General features: G+C 42.1%; 1 protein-coding gene and 1 long non-coding RNA gene across 3 annotated transcripts; one reads left to right on the top strand and one right to left on the bottom strand.

The window, feature by feature from the left end:
• Window positions 1-481: 481 nt before the first annotated feature.
• On the bottom strand, window positions 482-4,567 carry LOC147374516 (uncharacterized). Its single transcript, XR_015162848.1, has 3 exons — window positions 4,437-4,567; window positions 4,059-4,125; window positions 482-1,872 (listed from the first exon to the last, which is right to left on the bottom strand). It is a non-coding gene; the product is annotated as an uncharacterized LOC147374516 (long non-coding RNA).
• Window positions 4,551-17,262, top strand: LOC147374515 (uncharacterized). 2 transcript variants are annotated; one of them, XM_086397433.1, is made up of 4 exons: window positions 4,551-4,751; window positions 13,870-14,058; window positions 14,784-14,820; window positions 17,114-17,262. In XM_086397433.1, exons 1-3 carry the CDS (start codon window positions 4,551-4,553, stop codon window positions 14,802-14,804), a joined length of 411 nt encoding a protein of 136 aa, XP_086253559.1. In that variant the 3' UTR covers window positions 14,805-14,820; window positions 17,114-17,262. The 2 variants fall into 2 exon arrangements, with proteins under 2 accessions (XP_086253559.1, XP_086253560.1); XM_086397434.1 differs by lacking the exon at window positions 4,551-4,751 and adding an exon at window positions 4,758-5,277.
• The last annotated feature ends 2,260 nt before the right edge of the window (window positions 17,263-19,522 follow it).

Below are 19,522 nucleotides of genomic sequence, written 5' to 3'. Positions count from 1 at the left end.
GTGAGTGAGTGGCCACGGTGTTCCAGGCAATGTTCTGGGCATGAGGGTGCAGCAGCAGGAAACTGAAGACCAAGTTTACACTTCAGTGGTAGGGAAATCAGAAACAAGGAACACATTGTACTGTGCCGTGCTAAGTCATTTCAGTCATGTCCAGCTCTTTGCAGTCCTATGGACTGTAGCCCCACAGGCTCCTCTGTGCATGGAATTCTCCAGGCAAGGATACTGGAGTGGCTTGCCATGCCCTCCTCCAGAGGATCTTCCCAACCCAGGGATCGAACCTGACTCTTTTACATATCCTGCATTGGCAGGCTGGTTCTTTACCATAAGTGCCACCTAGGAAGCCTAAGGGACACTTTAGGCAAAAATAAAATACAGTTCAGTGATGGAATTGTGATTGACTAAGGGATATGTCAGTTTGGGTGAACAAGTATCACAAATGTGGTGAGATAATTTACTTGGTTAAGTAAATTGGTAAAGGTATTCCTATGGAGAGAGGAGCCTGATGGGTTATAAAGTCCATGGGGTTGCAGAATAGTTGGACATGACTTAGTGACTTAAACAACAAAAATTTACCAAGTTAAGATGCTATTTTAGTGGCAGAGTTCTATCACAGAGTGTGTCTTGGTCCGTTTGGGCTGCTATAAAAAAAAGTACTGTAGAGTAGGTGGCTTATAAACAACAGAAATGTATTCCTCACAGTTCTGGAGGCTGGAAGTCCAAGATCAGGATGACACATGGTTTGGTGAGAGCCATCTGGTTCACAGATGGCACATCTTCTTGCTGCTACCTCACAGGCTGAAGGATAAGGGAGCTCTCTGGGGTCTCTTTTATAAGGGCACTAATTCCACTCATGAGAGTTCCACCCTCAGGACCTAATCACCCCCAGAAGCCTCACCTGCAGTCACGTTAGGGGTTAGGATTTCGATATATGACTTTGGGACAGACACAAATATATAGTCTACAGCAGAGTAGATCTGAATTTCAGTCTGGCTACTTGCTAGATGTGATCTCGGAAAAATTGTTTCAGATCTTTGAGCTTGTTCTAGCTGTTCAGTTCTCTGGGCTTTAGCTGCTTCATGTGGAAAGTAGAGCCAGGGAACCTACTGCGATGATCCAGTAGACCTCATCAAGAGTCAAGCACAGGCTACTAAACTGTCTCCCTCCCAGTCCTTTCCCATGTGAAAGGCTTAGCCTAGCCTAAGTTTAGAGCTAGTCGAGAGCCTATGACTTCTCACTCACAGTACACCTTCATCATTTCTAAAATAACAATCCCAGGCACATGACAGCCTCTTTCAGTTGAAAAAAAATTGTGACCTTGTAGATATATTTTGAAATATGAGAGAAAAAGTTTCAGCTTACATAAAAAGCTGATAGCAGAGTCCCCCACATGACAAGAAAATAGCAGTTGGTTCCAACTGTTACAGAGATGTCACCAAACACACCCTCATTGGAATAGATCCTTTTCATTGAATTTCTGGTGTTGGTAATAGTTGTCTTGATTATTTCATATACTCTTGTTCAATCTACTGCTATTTATTGATATAGATTCAGTTTTTTGTAAGAGAAACACAAAATGCAGGGGCAAACTGCAGAAGTTGACTTCTCCTTTGTGAAGCTATCTCGGAGTTGGTATTCCAGGACTGGGACGGCAGCTCCTCAGTTTCAGACCTAGGCTTCATGCACACTGCCTGTCACCCTTGGATTATTGCCCCATCTCCACAGCACAGAGATGACCCATCACCACCACATGGGCATTCCAGCTAGCGGGAAAGGGACGAGGAAGGGGATGGCAAACTGGAGACAGCACAGATCACCACCCTTCACACTCCATCGGGCAGAACTTAGTCACAGGGTCCACATAACCTGCAATTGCTATTTGAGCACAGGAGGGAAGACAGATTATGAGGACCACTTAGCCTCAGCCTTAATTTACAAAGGTGCCACCCATTTACGGAGAAGGCGATGGCAGCCCACTCCAGTACTCTTGCCTGGAAAATCCCATGGACAGAGGAGCCTGGTGGGCTGCAGTCCATGGGGTTGCTAGAAGTCGGAGACGACTGAGCGGCTTCATTTTCACTTTTCCCTTCCATGCATTGGAGAAGGAAATGGCAACCCACTCCAGTGTTCTTGCCTGGAGAATCCCAGGGACAGGGGAGCCTGGTGGACTGCCATCTATGGGGTCGCACAGAGTCGGACACGACTGAAGCGACTTAGCAGCAGCAGCAGCAACCCATTTAAGGGAAGGGTATAACCTATGCCCTAAAACATACCAGTGTGTGACTTAAAGTATAAGAAACATATTTTAAAGAAATATAATTGATGTTTTTTCATACAAATCTATTTACTTTTAAACTAGTTACTTTTGGAAGTTACTCTGAAAATTATTGTTCCAAATATTTCTTGCCACTGCCTTTTAGAAACAGTTTTTATACCACATGAGAATATGTGACTTACTGGTTTATAGTAAACAGCTCAGTTTTTCTCCAAAATCAAAATTATTTTCAAAATATAGAAAATTCACTATTGAGGAGTTTTAAAAAATGTTAGATAGCTCTAAAAGCAATTCCAAAAACCTTCACAGAAGACATTTTGTGTGAATCAAAAAGTTCTAGAATACTTGCTCAAACAATGAATGACTTTTACCTTGTGTCCTACTTCACACAGTTTTTAGGGCAGTGTTAACTGGCCGTTTGTGAGAATGGATGTGCAGAGCAGGACTCACCTGTAACATGCAATGACTGCCATATACCAGGGGGAGCTTTATCCCCAGGCTTTTTCTTGTGACTTCCCTCAAGATATCCTATCAACTACTGATATACATTTTTGCAAACAGTTTGAACTCTTTTGTGTCTTTGAATCTTTGATTGTTCAAAATCACCTCCTCTGTGAACCTGTCAGTAACTTCCCTGTTAGAGCCAGCTACTCTTCCTTCTGTGTTCCTGTCGCCTTCTATGTACAGCAGACTTTGAGTGCTTGATATATCACCCACTAATTGTCCGTTTACCTGATATCCCTACATTGTGCACATGGATGTGTGCATGCATGTTTGCGCACACACCCCTGTGTCCCTACGAGGGAAGGACTTCTTAGGCCTCCTTCTGACTGCCTTGTTCATCCTTGCATGCCCCCTAGTGCCTTCTGCACAGTGACACTCAGCAGTGCTGGAGCAATGAATGGGCAAACAAATGTAATCTATTCTTAGAAAATAACTCGCTTTCTGTCTCTGGATCTCTGGCTCTCAGCTTCTCATCTTTATTTATAGTTTCCTTATAAAACCTGGGGAGTGGCACAAGTGTTCTCTGAAATCTTTTGATTCTAAGCAATATTGGGCCAAGATGGTGATTTTGACGGAGGTACTGGCAAATTCTAGGGATAAAGTCTGCTCAAAGAAGGTGGAGGAAATGCTGGGACTTTCAAAGACACACCTTTGTTAGGAGCCCACCTTTCAGACAGACTGGGCTAGATTTGTCTCAAATGGTAAATGCTGTCTCTACACACAGGCACTTCCGTTTCATTGGTGAAGAGTTAGGTAAAGAAAAGAAAGCTTTAACCTTTCTGTGTCTGAAAGCACAGTGAAGAAGGAATTACCCAATTCCCAAGAAACTAAATTATTGACTGCAATGTCTACTAAGATTATTGAGAATGATTAAAGTTAGCACTGCAGAGCCCTTGAAACTGTTAAACCAAAATAGAAATAATAAAAGGAAAGCTTAAACTCTTAATTTTTGGTTTACAATCTGATTGGATAACAGAATATTATCACAAGCACATATGTAAAATAAGAAAACAAAGGAAATGCTATCACCAAATAACATCATTTAATGCAACTTTAAAATTTCTTCAATGTGCCATTTCCCAAAAAGAGTGTCCTGGAATACTTCCTTGGTAAGAAAATTATTTATGTATTCAAGTTGGAAGAGTTAAAAAAAAAAAAAAATCCCACGTGATATATGTTCTTAGAAAAACAGAACTAACTTAACAAGGACTTGCCAAACACCGGAACAAAACAAAAAATGTTTAAAATATCCCAGCACCTGTAACAGCCTGTGGACCATTACCTGCATCGTGACAATAACCGAAGTTTTCTCAGTGAAGCTGCCTCGTGATTGTTCATCAGTCTTTGACCTGGAGAGGAGGTGGGGACTGGGTGAGGGGCAGGGGGAAAATCAACCTCAAAGGAAGCAAAAGGAGAAATACTGGAATGACCTTTATTTCTTTTTCATTTCTCTTTAGTTGTCGGTGAATATCAATGAAGTGTTTCCATCTCAATCAGGAGCACCGATTTGATGCTCCAGGCCTGAGCACTGCTTCTTTTGAGCACAAGATGGAGGAGTTCATTCATTGTTTACTCATTCGAGATTCTTCCCTACTACGTTAGCAATAGTTTAAAAAAAAAAAAAAGACATCACGTGGCAGCAGGGAACTCAAGGTTTTACCTGTCTTGAATTCATGGAGCATTTTCAAATGGTGCCATCCCGGCAGGTGTGACCGCGCTTTTGCGGAGCCTCGGTGCTGTTTTACCTGCTTGAGTCTGTCAGAAACCCATTTGTATGCGCCCGGCTAATGTGCTAGAAATAAAAGCCCCAAACTGTCAAGTAAACTGCACCTGTACGAAGCAGTTAAATGGTTCCATCTGCTATTATCCCGGGAGATCAAAGGCCATCCCCGGGAGGGGTGCCCAAGGACCAAAGCAAAGGATAGAGCGCCTTGTCTTGGAGTTTAAAAAGAAGAGGACAACGAAGAGGAGAGCGGTGAGGGGGGTGAAAACCGGGGGAGAAAAAGATCCCGAGGCTCGGGCCGGGCTGGACTACCTGAAGGAGCTTTTGTCTGATCCAGGCGCGCTGGGAGCACATTCTTTCACATTAAGAACCGCAGGGGAAGACATTCATTCACTCCCCTTTTTTTGGTGACGTAGCTGGGGCATTCATGTGTTTTTAACCTTGAATAATTTTTGTCTCTAAGCTCCAAACAAGTTTTATCCTGTCCACAGGTCAGTTTTGTTACAGAGGCCAATTAGCAGTGCTACCTTCGCCTGCGGCAAAAAGCCAAGTAATGGCGGGGCAAGCCCTCCGGAGAGGTGATGAATAACTCTGGAGAGCTGTAATTTGAAAGGGGGGCCTTTGAAGCATTTACCTTACATGGGACGCTATTGTCACTGCAGGGTGTTTGATCTTAAAATAATTTACTTAATGATCTCACCATGGGAGCAATTGGCAGAGCAAGATTAGGCTGTAAGGCCTAATGGACATGGGAAAAGTTAAAATTGCTCGGAGAAAGGTATGTACAGCTCTGAGATCTGTCCGTGTTGTGTGTTCATTACTTGGGCGCTTGGGGGAGTGGGGGGAGGTGGGAGGCGGGGAGCCTGACCGCGATCAGCTTTGCATAGCTCATCAGAGAAAATCTTCCGATGCCCGCCTCTCATGGCATGCGGCTGAGCATTTTTTCTCTTGCCTGCATTTCAGTGTTCCTGGGAATTAATGATCTGATTTTTACAGTCAATAATTTTATCCCCCCGCTTTTTTTTCTGCAAGCAAGGAGCCACTGTATAAGGAAGGCACAGGGGAGGAGGGTGGCACCCCCAGTGCAGGCTTCTGAGTTGGCAAACTCGGTAGACACAGGCCAGTTATTCGGGCAGTTGTTATCTGAGGCCCAAATATGGCTTTGTCCTCTAGAAAGGAAATTTCTTCTAATGTGAACCCTGATTCAATGTATTTATAACACATGTTTGCTTGTGTTTTCTTACATGCACATTAATTACTTATATGGCAATTGGAAGAACTATCTTAATGTTGGGTTCAACCTGTTTGACATCAAGAGAGCACTTTGGGGTTTAAATTTCTTCTTAATTTTGCTCTTTCAACCATTCAGTTTGCTTACAGCCAAGCCGCTTGGGACTTCCTGATGCTTCAGACAGTAAAGTGTCCGCTTACAATGCGGGAGACCCAGGTTCAATCCCTGAGCTAGGAAGATCTCCTGGAGAAGGAAATGGCAACCCACTCCAGTATTCCTGCCTGGAAAATCCCATGGACGGTGGAACCTGGTAGGCCACAGTCCATGGAGTCCCAAAGAGTTGGACATGACTGAGGGACTTCACTTTCACTTTAAGCCCCTTGTAAAAAGATATCCTATTTTCTCAATTATGGACTTGGAAAAGATACCTTAAATGAATATCTAACCAGAAAAAGAGCAACCTAAGAACCGCTATTGCTGTTTTTTGTATTTGATGCTAAACCTAAGGAAATGTGATGCGATAGAACATGAATAAATAACAAATGAATTCACTTCCTCTCTAGTGCAGATTCTAGCTAAGCAATATCATAAAGGCCTGTCCATGCAGTCCAATGTCTTGTGTATTCTTCCATTGGGAAGCAGCACCCAGAGAATGTATCTACACACATCCTCTGGGAAGTTTGACTTCATGTTTTTTGTGCAAAATAACAAGCTCAACTTTGAGCTCAAATTAGGTGAGTCTGATTTCCCAACTTTTGCCTGTGTCTGGTAGGACAGTGCAATAAAATATTTTTAGTTCATGCAAATCAAATAATTATGAACACAAGAACCAGCTTTACGCCAGCAAATACCAGTTGCATGTGCCAATTTAGGATAGCACAAATGTTCCCCACAAGTCTGAAACTTTTCTGAAATTTAGCTTTTGGAGTCCATTTCTGGTGAATCTATTGAGATATGCCTGAGAATCTTCATCTACCAAAATAGACTCCTTTTGAGTTTGTCTTTTTATCACTAATCTGTATTGAAAATTAGCAACTTATTAATTTGCTTCAATAATTTCTTCTCTGATGCGTGGAAATAACTATCTGAGGCTGAACTAAAGGTTATTTAAAGATTATTTATGCTTTGCTCATAGATTCTCCTTGTTAAATTACTTGGTAAGTGGGCTTGGCCCTCATTCTCAAACCTGGCCTGGTAATGCAAAGAATGGCAGCAAGTAAGGATACGCATCTGTGTGTCTTACCCTTTTTCAGTCAGCTAGGAGATGCCAGGCCCACACAGGTAACATGGGGATTTAAGTGACATAATATAGTGAAGCACATGGGGATGATGCAGCAAACAGAAGATGCTCAATAGAAGTTCTTTCCCACCCTGTGCTCTGGCAACAGCTTTAAATACCCCTGGTCAGAGTTAAGCTGGCTTCACCTTCCTCCTCCACACGTAGCATTTCCCTCCTTTTCCACTCACAGTCCAGTAGAGGTTACAAGTGAAGCTGTTTTCTGTGGGTGAGTCAAGCTAAGATTGTTTGTGAATATCTGTGAACTATTCAGGGAGAAATTAGGTTAGTCATCTCTAGGCCATGTCAAAGCTGCAAGTACTAACGTAGATTTTCAGCCTCTGGTGCTGGGTACTCAGTGAGATTTTTCTCTCTTTCATCTTTCCTTCTTCTCTGTTTCCATTTTTCCCAATGCTACCATTAAATTATTTTCAATCTTAAAGTAATTCTAGTTGCATTTGTTGTCTTAAGAGGTGAATGTAACTTGAAACCAAGAGAAGAGACAAACTAACATGGATTAGAAAAGAATAAGAAAAGATAACTAGGAAAGAAAGGAAGTTATGCCTATTTCAACATGTAAGTTACCATTTGAGTAACGGCATGATTATACCTTCATTAAGTCCCTCTACGGTTTTTTCTTTCTTTCGTGTGCATCTCCCCTCCCTCTCTGATCTCTCTCTCCATCTCCCTTCATCTATGTGTCTCCATTTCTCTTTCTCCTCTTCCCTTTCCTCCTGGCCATAATACTTTCATATTATATGAAAATATTCTTATTTCATAGTATATGAGATGTTATATGAAAATATATTCGTGAATATTATATGAAAATATTCTTCTCTGCCCCATCCCTCTCCCCGCTTCTGAGTTTCTGAGTACATGTCTCCATCTCTGTCTCCTACTGTGCATGTTCTTCTGTGTCTGCCAGCTCTCTCTCTCTCTCTTTCTCTCTCTCTCTCTCTCTCTCTGAAAACCCAGGATGTAAATTAAAAGGTCAAAGCTGAGTATGTGAATATTAGATAAATTTTTCTTTATCATCATCTGTAATGATTTGCTTTTCCAAGTAAAAGCTATGAATTCACAAGCTCACTCTTAGAACCTTCCAATCTACCAGTGACCTGGATGTCAAGAAGCACTTGACCTTCACAGGCAGCAGGTGCTGAGCCATCTCCTGAGCCCACACAGCAAGGAGGCAACTGCCCTGCCAGTCCCAGCATTCATGCTACAGGAGGAGTCATAAGAGTGGGCTGAAAAAGAACAAAGTCAAGGTCAAGCCACTCGCCTACCTCTCCCCGCCAGCTCCCTCCCACCTTGCACTGATTACTGTCCTGTGTTTCAGAGGTATTCCCGCTGGCCTAGAACCATCATCTCATCCAGAAGACACATAAATTCCACCCAGGTAGTTCTAAAATCACCCAGCTGATCATTCAATTTATATACAGTATCAAGTATTCATTTCATAGCTGCTATTTCAGTCCCACTGACCTATGGGTCCTTGACATGTGTTCCGCTAGGTCCCTCCAGTGATGTAAAAGTAAATTTTTAGTACTCGCAGAAAAAGCAATGCAGTTCATTTGTCACAGATTGCCAGGCCCCATCAGACATGAAGATACTGTAAAGTAGGCATCAGACAGTTTTCCAGTGTCCATCACTATCAGGGGAAAGAGCCGGCTACGGTGGCCAGGGGCTCAGACTAAGTCTCCTTGCTCAGAATGCTCTGCGACTCGGCATTAGGCTTCCTGAGAGCACACTGACTCCAGTGCGGTGCCCGAAGGAGGTATCTGGATGTAACTCCATAGGATTTTCTCATTTCTATCTGTGGGCACCATCTGTACTGGCCCATGACAGAAGCATCTTTCTCTTATTCTAAGATGAGCTGCAGGAGAGGAGCTGGGGCAAGGGAGACAGTTGTCTCTCTCAGGACTCTGCTTTATGATCACTGCAGACCGTGCCACTTCCGAGCTGTGCCCCTTCCTTTACCCCATATCCCCTGGATATTCCCACAGATCCTTGTTTCCTAATCCTCCACTGTCTGTTCTTTGCTTCATCACTTCTGCTTAATTCCCCCACTGTTCTCTCTGAATCAAGATCATGTGACTTTCTGTTTGGGAACTTGAAAAATGCATACTGGCCATTGGCCCAATTTCAACTTTAAGACAATAAGTACGTTATTGTTAAAGTACAGTAACCAGTAGTTTCAGAAATTTCTTCCCCCCAAATGGAAGAGTAGTTTCTGGAGTAGCCGGTTTGCCTAGAAATTCAGGACAACAGTGTTCAGAGACTGAGAGAGGCAGATGTGGAGAATTTGACCACAGATTTGAAAGGATGAAAATAAGATTTGTTGTGATGTGGATTGTGTGTGTGTGTGTTTAATGTTAGAAAATAAAAGCCCCAGTTCTTACGGATTGTTGGAAATTTGATTTATTTAGTGATTTTTTTTTTTCTTAAGTAAAATGACTTCTCAGGACAACTTCAGAATTTTCAAATTCTGAAGATCTTACCCTGACTGTTGCAATCACAAGCCCTACTAATGAATGATCTTACATCTTTCCTTCAGCCGTCATTTCTCTCATACTTCCCAAGGACAGATATTTGTGTCTAGAGTTAAAATGGAAAAACAAAACCTCAAAATCTCTAACTTGTCTCTAGTAGATGTTTTCGGTAGATATTAAGTTGAAGCATCGAGCATGGACTACTCACAAGACTTTCTGAAAAATATATAGTAGTGTGACTCCTCATACGATTTCTGGTAAGTCAGCTGTGGGTGACATAAGGAAAAGAGAACTGATATTCATTTGCCCTTAGAGCATCACATGTGATGACTTACAGCAACTTGCTGTATAGCCAAGGAAACTGGGACCTGGACAGATCAAGTGGAAAATCTGGGATTTGAAAGCCAGTTCCTCTTTGTGGGCAGCTGGTGGTTCTAATGCTTCCATCCTCCAGGTATCAAACATTCTTAGCAGTGGTAATGCTAGTGCCTTCTCCTGGTGGATACTCTGGTGCACTCTCCAGATACTTGTCCTCCCAGCTCCTGTGTCTGCTGCTACAGCTCACAGCTCTCAGCTCTCAGCTGAGTCTGTCTCCCAGTTTTGTCTCTGGCTTAAGAGAAAGACCTCTGTCAAGATGAGGCTCCCTCCCTGTGGGGAGCCTGCATCCAGAGTCTGATTGATCCCTGGGAGTACAATGTATAAAGAGGTGGCTCTTTTTACTATGGCAGGAGGTGTGGTTCTCTTTCCTTGTCCCCTGTTCCTCTAGGGCAGGAGAGAGAGGTAAGGGAGGGAGTAGGTGCTAGGGGGAATAAAGGCAGGATGAGGGGTTGAGAGAAGAGAAAGCAGCTGGAAGGGGAAGAGCCAAGTTTAAATGAGGTGACCTCCAAACATCGCAAGGAGAGGGGTTAGGGTTGCTAGTGCTCATAAAGGTCAAGGGCTTAGGATCAGGATTAAACTCATCCGTAGCACACCAGCCTTGATCTCCCCAGATACCTGGCCCTCTCTCATCCCTTCCTGACTTGGGCCCTACTGAAGGGCCATCTCAGTTCCAGAACTCCAGTGGGACTGACCGAGGCCTTTCTCTCATCTGTGTCACAGTTCAGGTCCTTCCTCTTTGAGATCTTATTTTCTTCTCATCCCCAAAGGTATTGATCCTGAGAGATGATAATAAACTTCCTGCTTGTAAACTTCCATACAAAATCTGTTTCCCAGAACCTGACCTATTATACTAGTTAAAAAAACAACAAAATTCTGTAAAGCAATTATCCTTCAATTTAAAAATTAATTAATTAAAAAAATAAAACAACAAAAAACACATGTCATCATTTTCAAATGCTGCTGTGTGCTGTCACTATGATGTTCATGACACACTGAGGCTCAGAATTGAGTGAAGAAACTTTCTTAGGGTTGCACAGCAAAGTGCTGGAACTAAGACAGAATGAATTCTCAATTTCTGGTCCAAAAGCATGTGTGAGCATCATAAAGGTGTTCATACTGAACTGTCCCTAAAAGTGTTTCTCCTGAGACTATGATTCTTCACGATTTCACCCTCCACCATGCATTTCTATTTCCTTAGTTGTTCATCTTATCCCCTTCCCAAACTTGCTTTTTTCCAGTCCTACCAACTCCCTTCTGCAAGGCTTTCTTTACAACAGCAGTGAGGGAGGGAAGTACAGGGACTCCATAGGGCAGTAATACTTTGGCACTAGAGACCTCATAGGGATTGGAATGAAAACTGACCTTTCCCAGTCCTGTGGCCCCTGCTGAGTTTTCCAGATTTGCTGGCATATTGAGTGCAACACTTTCACAGCATCATCTTTCAGGATTTGAAATAGCTCCACTGGAATTCCATCACCTCCACTAGTGTGGGGAGCTGCCCGTGAGAACGGGGTCCTTTGTCTAAAGGACACAGCCCTGGGAGCTGCCTCAGTCCTTGAGGGTTTGCTTGCAAACATAGCTCTCTGTCCCGCCACCCCAGAGATTAGGTGATTATTTACTGCAGACACCTGGAGTTCTGGACAAACTTCTCATGCACAGGGAAATGTTATCTGGTGTAAGAAATAATAACAGGGTGCCATTCCCATGCTCTCAAGATTTCTTGTGGCCTTTTGTAAGATGTATAGGTCAACCAAGAAAAATGTTAACTGTCTTGTTTTTCTCTTGCTCTCCTATATAAATATAAGATGCTGAATAAAGTCGTGGTCAGACCGCTTCCCTTTGTGGAGACGTGTCTGATCCTCTCGACCCCATCTTTGCTGTAGTATTCTTTTGCTGTAGTGTTCTTTCTCAGCCGCATCGTGCACGTTCTCGGGACCTGATCAACTTTGCCGGCTGGCTCCGGCACACTAGCTTTGTTCGTAGTGATGCTTTCTAAGGCCCACTTGACTTCATATTCCAGGATGTCTGGCTCTAGGTCAGTGATCACACCATCGTGATTATCTGGGTCATGAAGATCTTTTTTGTACAGTTCTTCTGTGTATTCCTGGCACCTCTTCTTAATATCTTCTGCTTCTGTTAGATCCCTACCATTTCTGTCCTTTATTGAGCCCATCTTTGCAAGAAATGTTCTCTTGGTAGCTCTAATTTTCTTGAAGAGATCTCTAGTCCTACCCTTTCTGTTGTTTTCCTCTATTTCTTTGCATTAGTCGCTGAGGAAGGCTTTCTTATGTCTCCTTGCTATTCTTTGGAACTCTGCATTCAGATGCTTATATCTTTCCTTTTCTCTTTTGTTTTTCGCTTCTCTTCCTTTCATAGCTATTTGTAAGGCCTCCTCAGACAGCCATTTTGCTTTTTTGCATTTCTTTTTCTTGGGGATGGTCTTGCTCCCTGTCTCCTGTACAATGTCAGGAACCCCCATCCATAGTTCATCAGGCACTCTTTCAGACCTAGGCCCTTAAATCTATTTCTCACTTCCACTGTATAATCATAAGGGATTTGATTTAGGTCATACCTGATTACTTGCAGATATCAAGACTGCTGGGAGAAATATCAAAAATCTCAGATATGCAGATAACACCACCCTTATGGCAGAAATTGAAGAAGAACTAAAGAGCCTATTGATGAAAGTGAAAGAGGAGAGTGAAAAAGTTGGCTTAAAGCTCAACATTCAGAAAACAAAGATTATGGCATCTGGTCCCATCACTTCATGGCAAATAGATGGAGAAACAGTGGAAACAGTGGCAGACTATTTTTTGGGCTCCAAAATCACTGCAGATGGTGACTGCAGCCATGAAATTAAAAGACGCTTGCTCCTTGGAAGAAAAGCTATGACCAACCTAGACAGCATATTAAAAAGCAGAGACATTACTTTGCCAACAAAGTTCTGTCTAGTCAAGGCTATGGTTTTTCCAGTAGTCACATATGGATGTGAGAGTTGGACTATAAAGAAAGCTGAGCACCGAAGAACTGATGCTTTTGAACTGTGGTGTTGGAGAAGACTCTTGAGAGTCCCTTGGACTGCAAGGAGATCCAACCAGTCCATCCTAAAGGAAATCAGTCCTGAATGTTCATTGGAAGGACTGATGTTGAAGCTGAAACTCCAATACTTTGGCCACCTGATGCGAAGAGCTGACTCATTTGAAAAGACTCTGATGCTGGGAAAGATTGAAGGCGGGAGGAGAAGGGGACGACAGAGGATGAGATGGTTGGATGGCATCAGTGACTCAATGGACATGAGTTTGAGTAAACTCTGAGAGTTGGTGATGGATAGGGAGGCCTGGTATGCTGCAGTCCATGGGGTCGCAAAGAGTCGGACACGACCAAGCGACTGAACGGAACTGAACTGAGAGACCTCTTTGCCCAGAAGAAAGTGGTGACGGGGGAAGGCATCTAGTGCCCTGGCAATGCATTACTGACCCTCTGTTCTAGGTAACTGGTTCTTCTAATGCTTTACACTCCTGACTTTAAAGTAGAATTTCAACAGAGCCAGTGCTCCAATCTTGATTGCAGAGAGAGGGAATTTCTCAAGCTAAAGCTATGTAAGTATAGAAGCAATTGGGATGCCCGATAATTCCGTGCAACTGTTTTAATGTTCTTGGGTCCATTCACCAAGTTTACAATACCCTCTGGTATCCCTGGGGATGCTCAGTCATTTGGTTCAGCTCAACACTGGCTGTAGGAGGAATCCTTTCCGCTCCTTAAAGAAAAGCCTCAGGATCTATTCATTGTCCTGGTGTTCTGGAGCTCCGAAGGCCTCAGGGGATTTCCACCTCTTCCTGCAAATCCTCTCAGACTGATTGGCAAGCATAGCTCATACCAATTAGCTTCTTGCTTAGCCTCAGGACAGGTGTTTGGGGAATCAAGGGTTCATAGGTACTATGTTTCATTTTACTTTTGATCCTTGATTTTTCCTCTCTTTCTCTCTCTTTTGACAAGGTTTTGGGACACAGAGTGAAGTCTGCTCAGATCCATCTGTCTCCTTACTATTTCAACCAATATACTCCCTCCTACAAAAAGTATGTCTTCAGAAAGTGCACTCAGGTTGGAAAAGTGTGGAAAGAGCAGATGAACTTACTGTCAGTGGCCATATGTTCATTGTCTTCATCACTAAGTAAGACCCACCAGGTAAGGCACTCACTCACACACTTTGGCTTCTCCTGGGCCAAGGTAACAATATAGCCTGGGGGAAATCCTAGTCTGACTGATGTGCAGTGTATATGTATGCGGTAGTTTGTTGAATTTTAGGTATTCTAAGCTTGACTCTAAATGACCTTTTTAAAAAAGAAAACAAAAGGCTTACACTTATCTGTTTCATGAAATTTGTTATTTATGGGCGGGGGGGTGGGGGGCGAGGGCAGGTTCCAAAACACCTATATATCATAGAATTTGTTTTAGATGTGTCTTTTCTGTGTTATACCAACCCTCAGGAGTTCAAGAGTGTCCTTCTCAAACCATCTGTCTTCCTAAAAGGCTGGGATTAAAAGTGTGGAACCCAGGTTTCCCAGGTTCAGATCTTCCTTCTTATAGTCTCTGCGACCTTGAGCAAGTAACTGAGCTTCTCTGCTCCTCAGTTTCTTCATCTGCAAAATAGGGGTCCTAATGGTAGTGTTATTGTCAAGATGAAGTAAAATAGTTTATTTTGAAGTCTTTGCAACAGTCTTTGGCATAGAAAACATGCTTATGTGTTATATGTTATTTTCCTATTATTGTTGCTGTCTTTCCCAAGTCAGTTACAGCTGGAGATTTTAAAACAACTGTCCTTTGTGTTGCCTGACTGCATTTGTGGCACAGAGAGAAAAGAGAGAGACCCTTTAAAACACTTAAATATCATTCATCCGTTTGTTTCACAGGCAAATCTTTTTGTGTATTAAGGAAGGAAATAGGAAGGTAAGTACCCACTGTTTTTAAACTTGGGATGAGGTATTTTTAAACAGTTTTCAATTTACTTAAGACTTTTAACACAGCTAATATTAGTCAGAACTGAATGTCTGAGAATGAGGTTAGTGTTCTGCATAAACCCTGCTTTTAAAAAGCTCACACGAAGGGTCAAAGACCAGGAAATGCTCTCACTATAATTCTCATTTTCAGCTGAATTGGACATGGCAACAAGAATGCAGGCTTGAATCACATTATGTTCCAGGAACCTTTAACTTTGCATCATAATGACCTGCAGCCTAACAGAAGCAAATTGCGAGTGGTTTCAAAAGGAGAAACTCTAATTTATATTAAACTAGTATTATAACTTAAGCAGCTCGTTTTGAAAGCAAAACGAAAAACCTCATCATTCATGTGATGGCTCCTAAATGCATCCTTTACATTTTACCTGTAAAATGCTCTGTGTTTGCTGACAGGTTAAATGTACACTATACACAGAAAGCCAACATTTCTCTTTGTAACACCGCAGCAATCTTACTAGTTTTAGCAGCATTCTTATTATTTTCAGCTGTCTCATTGTCTTCTAAACACCATAATTAGAAGCTTGAAAAGCTTACAACAACCAAACCCAATAAAGTCTCATTATGAACAAAATATTCTACTGTGGCTCAACAAGTGACCTTGTGTAGTCCAACGTGATGAAGCCTTCAGACTTCCTGCCCCATTAGGGCTTCAGGTACATATAAAAGTTTCCCTTCCAGTTTGATTTAGCAACTCCATGCAAGTTTAGTTTCTTGGTCATAATTAATTTCTTACTGGTCTCTTTGTTTCGTTTTGTGCACAGAAAAGAAAACCTGTGTGTTGGAAGGGGTTCAGAGTATCTCCTCTTGGTGGAGTGGTGATTTATAAATGAGTTGAATGAGGGAATCAATGAGTAGAGAGCTGAAATAATTAAACAGTGTGACTCAAGTAAATAGAAAGGGGGGTGATTCTAGGGCCCAAGATAATAGGGCCTATTTAGGGCCCAGTGACTTTTTAATTTGATGCTTAGCATATTTTCCCATTCGATTCAAGTCTTCTTGAACTGTATCCAAAAGTGAACCCCTATGTGAGATATGATAAACATTATCGGTCATATACATATGAGTATAAATGAGTACATACTTTTTTTCTTTCATAAGGAGATAGAGAAAGCAGAGTGTTCTAGGTATCTAATGAGGGTTGAAGTAAGAAAAACTAAGTTAGGAAGATTAGAAAATGCCTCTTCTAGTCTCCTGTTTTACCTGAGATTGTTGCTAATTTGAATACTTTGCTTCACTATGTTGCCATGTCTTTTCATGTTGCCTCTAAGCCTGGAAATATTAGGTGGGGGAGAAGTGGATATGTTCTGGCATTCTATGTCTGTCTTAGGGAACACTTTCCCATAGCCAGGAAGACACAGAACTACTTGGTTATGAAATATTCACCTTTAAACCAAGCATGTGAAATGTGAAAATACATCTTTTATTTATTTTTTCTTTCTTTCCTATTTTACTGGTGAAACACTGAACTCTGAAAAATGGGTATGTCATGATTGATTTTAATAAATCCACTTATCTATCACATGTTTTCAATGTTTCCTGACTGTTTGCTAATTATCAAGCTTTATATCTCTTACTTCTCTGATCTTTAGTACCCATTGAAGTGTATCAGTCAGCACAAACCTCATGGAAGCTGCTAATCTCTGAAATCTCATCTCAAATTGGTCTCCCAACCAAGACCAGCCCCCAGTGACAACATTGCTTTTTCTCTCTTCACTTTTAGACTGAGCATAGAGGCAGATTCTCTTTTTCCTTTTCTCTCTCTTCTCTGCTACCTTTTCCCCAGAAAACACACAGCTGCACATGCAACCTGCAACTGACACTCATCCAAACAAGCGGAAAGTGACTTTTAGAGTAACTCTCCTCTGTAAGGCAGTGGGGTTCAAAATACAGTTCGAGAAGTGTCCCCATGTCGGGTTCGTATCAGGGAAGTAGAAAAATGATCCACTGACTTGAAAACCTCTGGACGTTGCCAGGAATCTGCCTTTATAACAGGCTCACCAAGCATCTTGTAAGTTATTTAACCAGAGAGCCACTGCCTTGGGGATCTCATTCTCTACCAAGCACTTATTCCAAAATAACATAATTAGTTAATCCAAAATTCTCTCTCAAAAGACAGGCACGTTATCACTTAAGTTCCTGAGTCTGGCACAGAGAGAAGGTGGAGAAAGGAGATTTTACTTCCACTGTACATGTAATTTTCACACCCACTTTCATTGTTATAGTTCCTGAGGAGAGATGTCAACATAGCGAGCTCTGAGGATGCAGGATGGCGACCCAGCTGATGCAGAATGGTGACCCAGCTGACCAAGGGGCACTGTCCTCCACTGGCTCACTGTGATGGCGGGGGGTGGGGAGGGGTGGGGGGGATGGAGGGGACTGCACCTTCCTGTCTGTCTACCTTGCTTGGCTTGGCTTTGGGACATTGCTTCCCAGGACAGTTCCCAATGTGAAATTCTCCCTGATTATAAAAATAAAAAGGAATCAGAACTGCTGCATCCCACTGACTTTATTTTTAAAAATCAAATAAAAGGTAAATGCCTGCTAAATGCAACTTCCCCATATTCAAATCTTTAAAATTGTGCTTTGGGCACCTATATTTTTCCAGATGGTTATTTTATCCTCATGCCTGTTTCAGATGATCCTTAGTAGCAAGGCTGGGTCTTTAGAAAACACTTTTTAAAAATATTTTTGTCTTCTTCTAACTGGATGTAGCCTGTAATCTGAAGATTCAGGACTTCTAATCAGTGTGAGATCCAGCAGAGAATGAAATGGAAAAGGTTCCTTGTTTTTGTCAATAACTTAAAAATTCAACAAAATCCTAACAACACGCTCCTGGCGACTGCAGAATCATTACAGTGTGTGTGATGCTGTATTTAATTTGCCTTGTTTGGCAGGAACTCTTGAAGGACTTTGACTTTGACCTTCCTGGTGAGAAAAGCAGGGAAGGAGAAATTTTTAAAGAACAACTAAAATCAACTTCTAGGAAGGGATTTGAGAATGCAGCTAAATGTGGGTAGCGACGAACTTGATTGGATGAGTTAATGAAACTGAATGAGTTAATGGTCCCAAATTCTCCGCTGGTAAAGCCTCTGGATCTCATTTTTTGGAGATAGTTTTTCTATTAAAAAAATAATCCAGCCTTTCAGCATGACTTCTCAGGGCCTTAGAATTGAGGCACGGCGTGCCGTTTTAGTCTCATAGCTCCACCAATCCCACACCTACATGATCTAGTCTTCGTTAATGATTTTGTTTATAGAACATGCCACATTCTCTAATGCCTTATTGTCTTTGCATCTGCTGCTATTTTTTCCTCTGGAAGATGTTTCCTCTCTGCCACTCTCCTCACAACTGCTTCTCTTTACCATGTTTTGAATGAACAAATAAATCTCACATGATGGACAGCTAAGAGCCATGCCAAGGGAAATTAGTTCTACCCCTGAAATATGATTGCATAAATAATAATTTTTTGTAGAAATAGATTGCCTAAAAATAAGCACTGATAGTTTTTACCTGTAAAGAACATGTATCCCAGATATCCTTGATTGCCATAGTTGTAAACAGTGCAGAAGGATGAGAACCAACAGATGAAACAAGGAGAATAGAGCAGGAGCCATAAACACCCACGGAGGCTCTGAGGGAAAAAAAAGTCCCCCTAAACTTTTGTGTCATCGCTTCACTGTTAAGGAAGTGGGGTGCTGGTCAGTGAACCTGGATAAAAGGCCCAGATTTCTATTCATGGTCACAAGAAACAGCAGGCAATTACAAGGACTATAGGTCTGTATAGATTTTAAAATACCTTCTCAAATTATTGAACATAGACTGGTCCACCCCTCTTTTTCCTCCTAAGGCTTTGACCTCTTTGAACCCATCAGATTTTTTTCCAGTCCTGACATCATGTGATTTTGAAATCTACTCTAATTCAAAGGCCCAAAGTGCATTTTTAAAGATTTGAATATGGGATTCAGCTGCTAAAGCCGCCTCTGCCTCCAGGTGTTGCTATTTTGAGAAGCTAAGGGTGAGGTGTGTTAGGCTTTTGTTCCCTCCACTCCACCAAGGCTGCTGCTGTCCAGGAGACAGAGCCAAACCCAGTGACCTATTTTAGGTCCTCATCTTAGTTGGCCCATCAGTGTGTTGATTACTGAAGCCCTTTCTTGGTTTTCTTCTGATATCCTCTTTTTTGAGTCCTCATCATTTTCCAAACTCTTAACATTGGAGTGCCTACAGCTTAGTTTGTTAATATCTTCTCTTTATCTGTATTCACTCCCTAAGTGCCATCATTCAGTCTCATGGCTTTCATACTTGTGGATGGGGTCGCAAGAGTCGGACACGACTGAAGCGACTTAGCAGCAGCAGCAGCAGATGACTCCTAAATATGTGTCTCTGGTCCCAGTGAGGCACCTAAACCAGCTTGCCTGTGCACAAGAGCACATTTCTTTCTTACTCTGTATTCAATCACAGTGACCTCACCTTGGTAACTAGAAGTCAGCTATGAAAGGTATTTATACCAAAGAAATTGGCAATCTCTGCTACATATTGGACTTCTTTCTTTTCCTAGAAAGATAGTTGTTAAGCACTTTCCAGCCCACCATTTTTCCTGAACTTCCGATCCATGTACAGCAGTGTGTCTAGCT

This window comes from Bos grunniens, chromosome 4, assembly GCF_055505025.1.
Source record: "Bos grunniens cultivar Pamir isolate PY7600 chromosome 4, Bosgru_T2T1.0, whole genome shotgun sequence".
Taxonomy (NCBI): Eukaryota; Metazoa; Chordata; class Mammalia; order Artiodactyla; family Bovidae; genus Bos; species Bos grunniens.
Note: the sequence above shows the minus strand (reverse complement) of the source record. Positions and strands in the feature narration are given on the sequence as shown.

Bases quoted from the DNA above. Each gene is read 5' to 3' on its own strand.
- LOC147374515 (XM_086397433.1), top strand. From the start codon at position 4,551: ATGCGCCCGGCTAATGTGCTAGAAATAAAAGCCCCAAACTGTCAAGTA. The intron at 4,752-13,869 runs GTGAGGGGGGTG...TCTTTTGACAAG, and splicing joins GGACAACGAAGAGGAGAGCG to GTTTTGGGACACAGAGTGAA. The intron at 14,059-14,783 runs GTAAGGCACTCA...TTTGTTTCACAG, and splicing joins CACTAAGTAAGACCCACCAG to GCAAATCTTTTTGTGTATTA.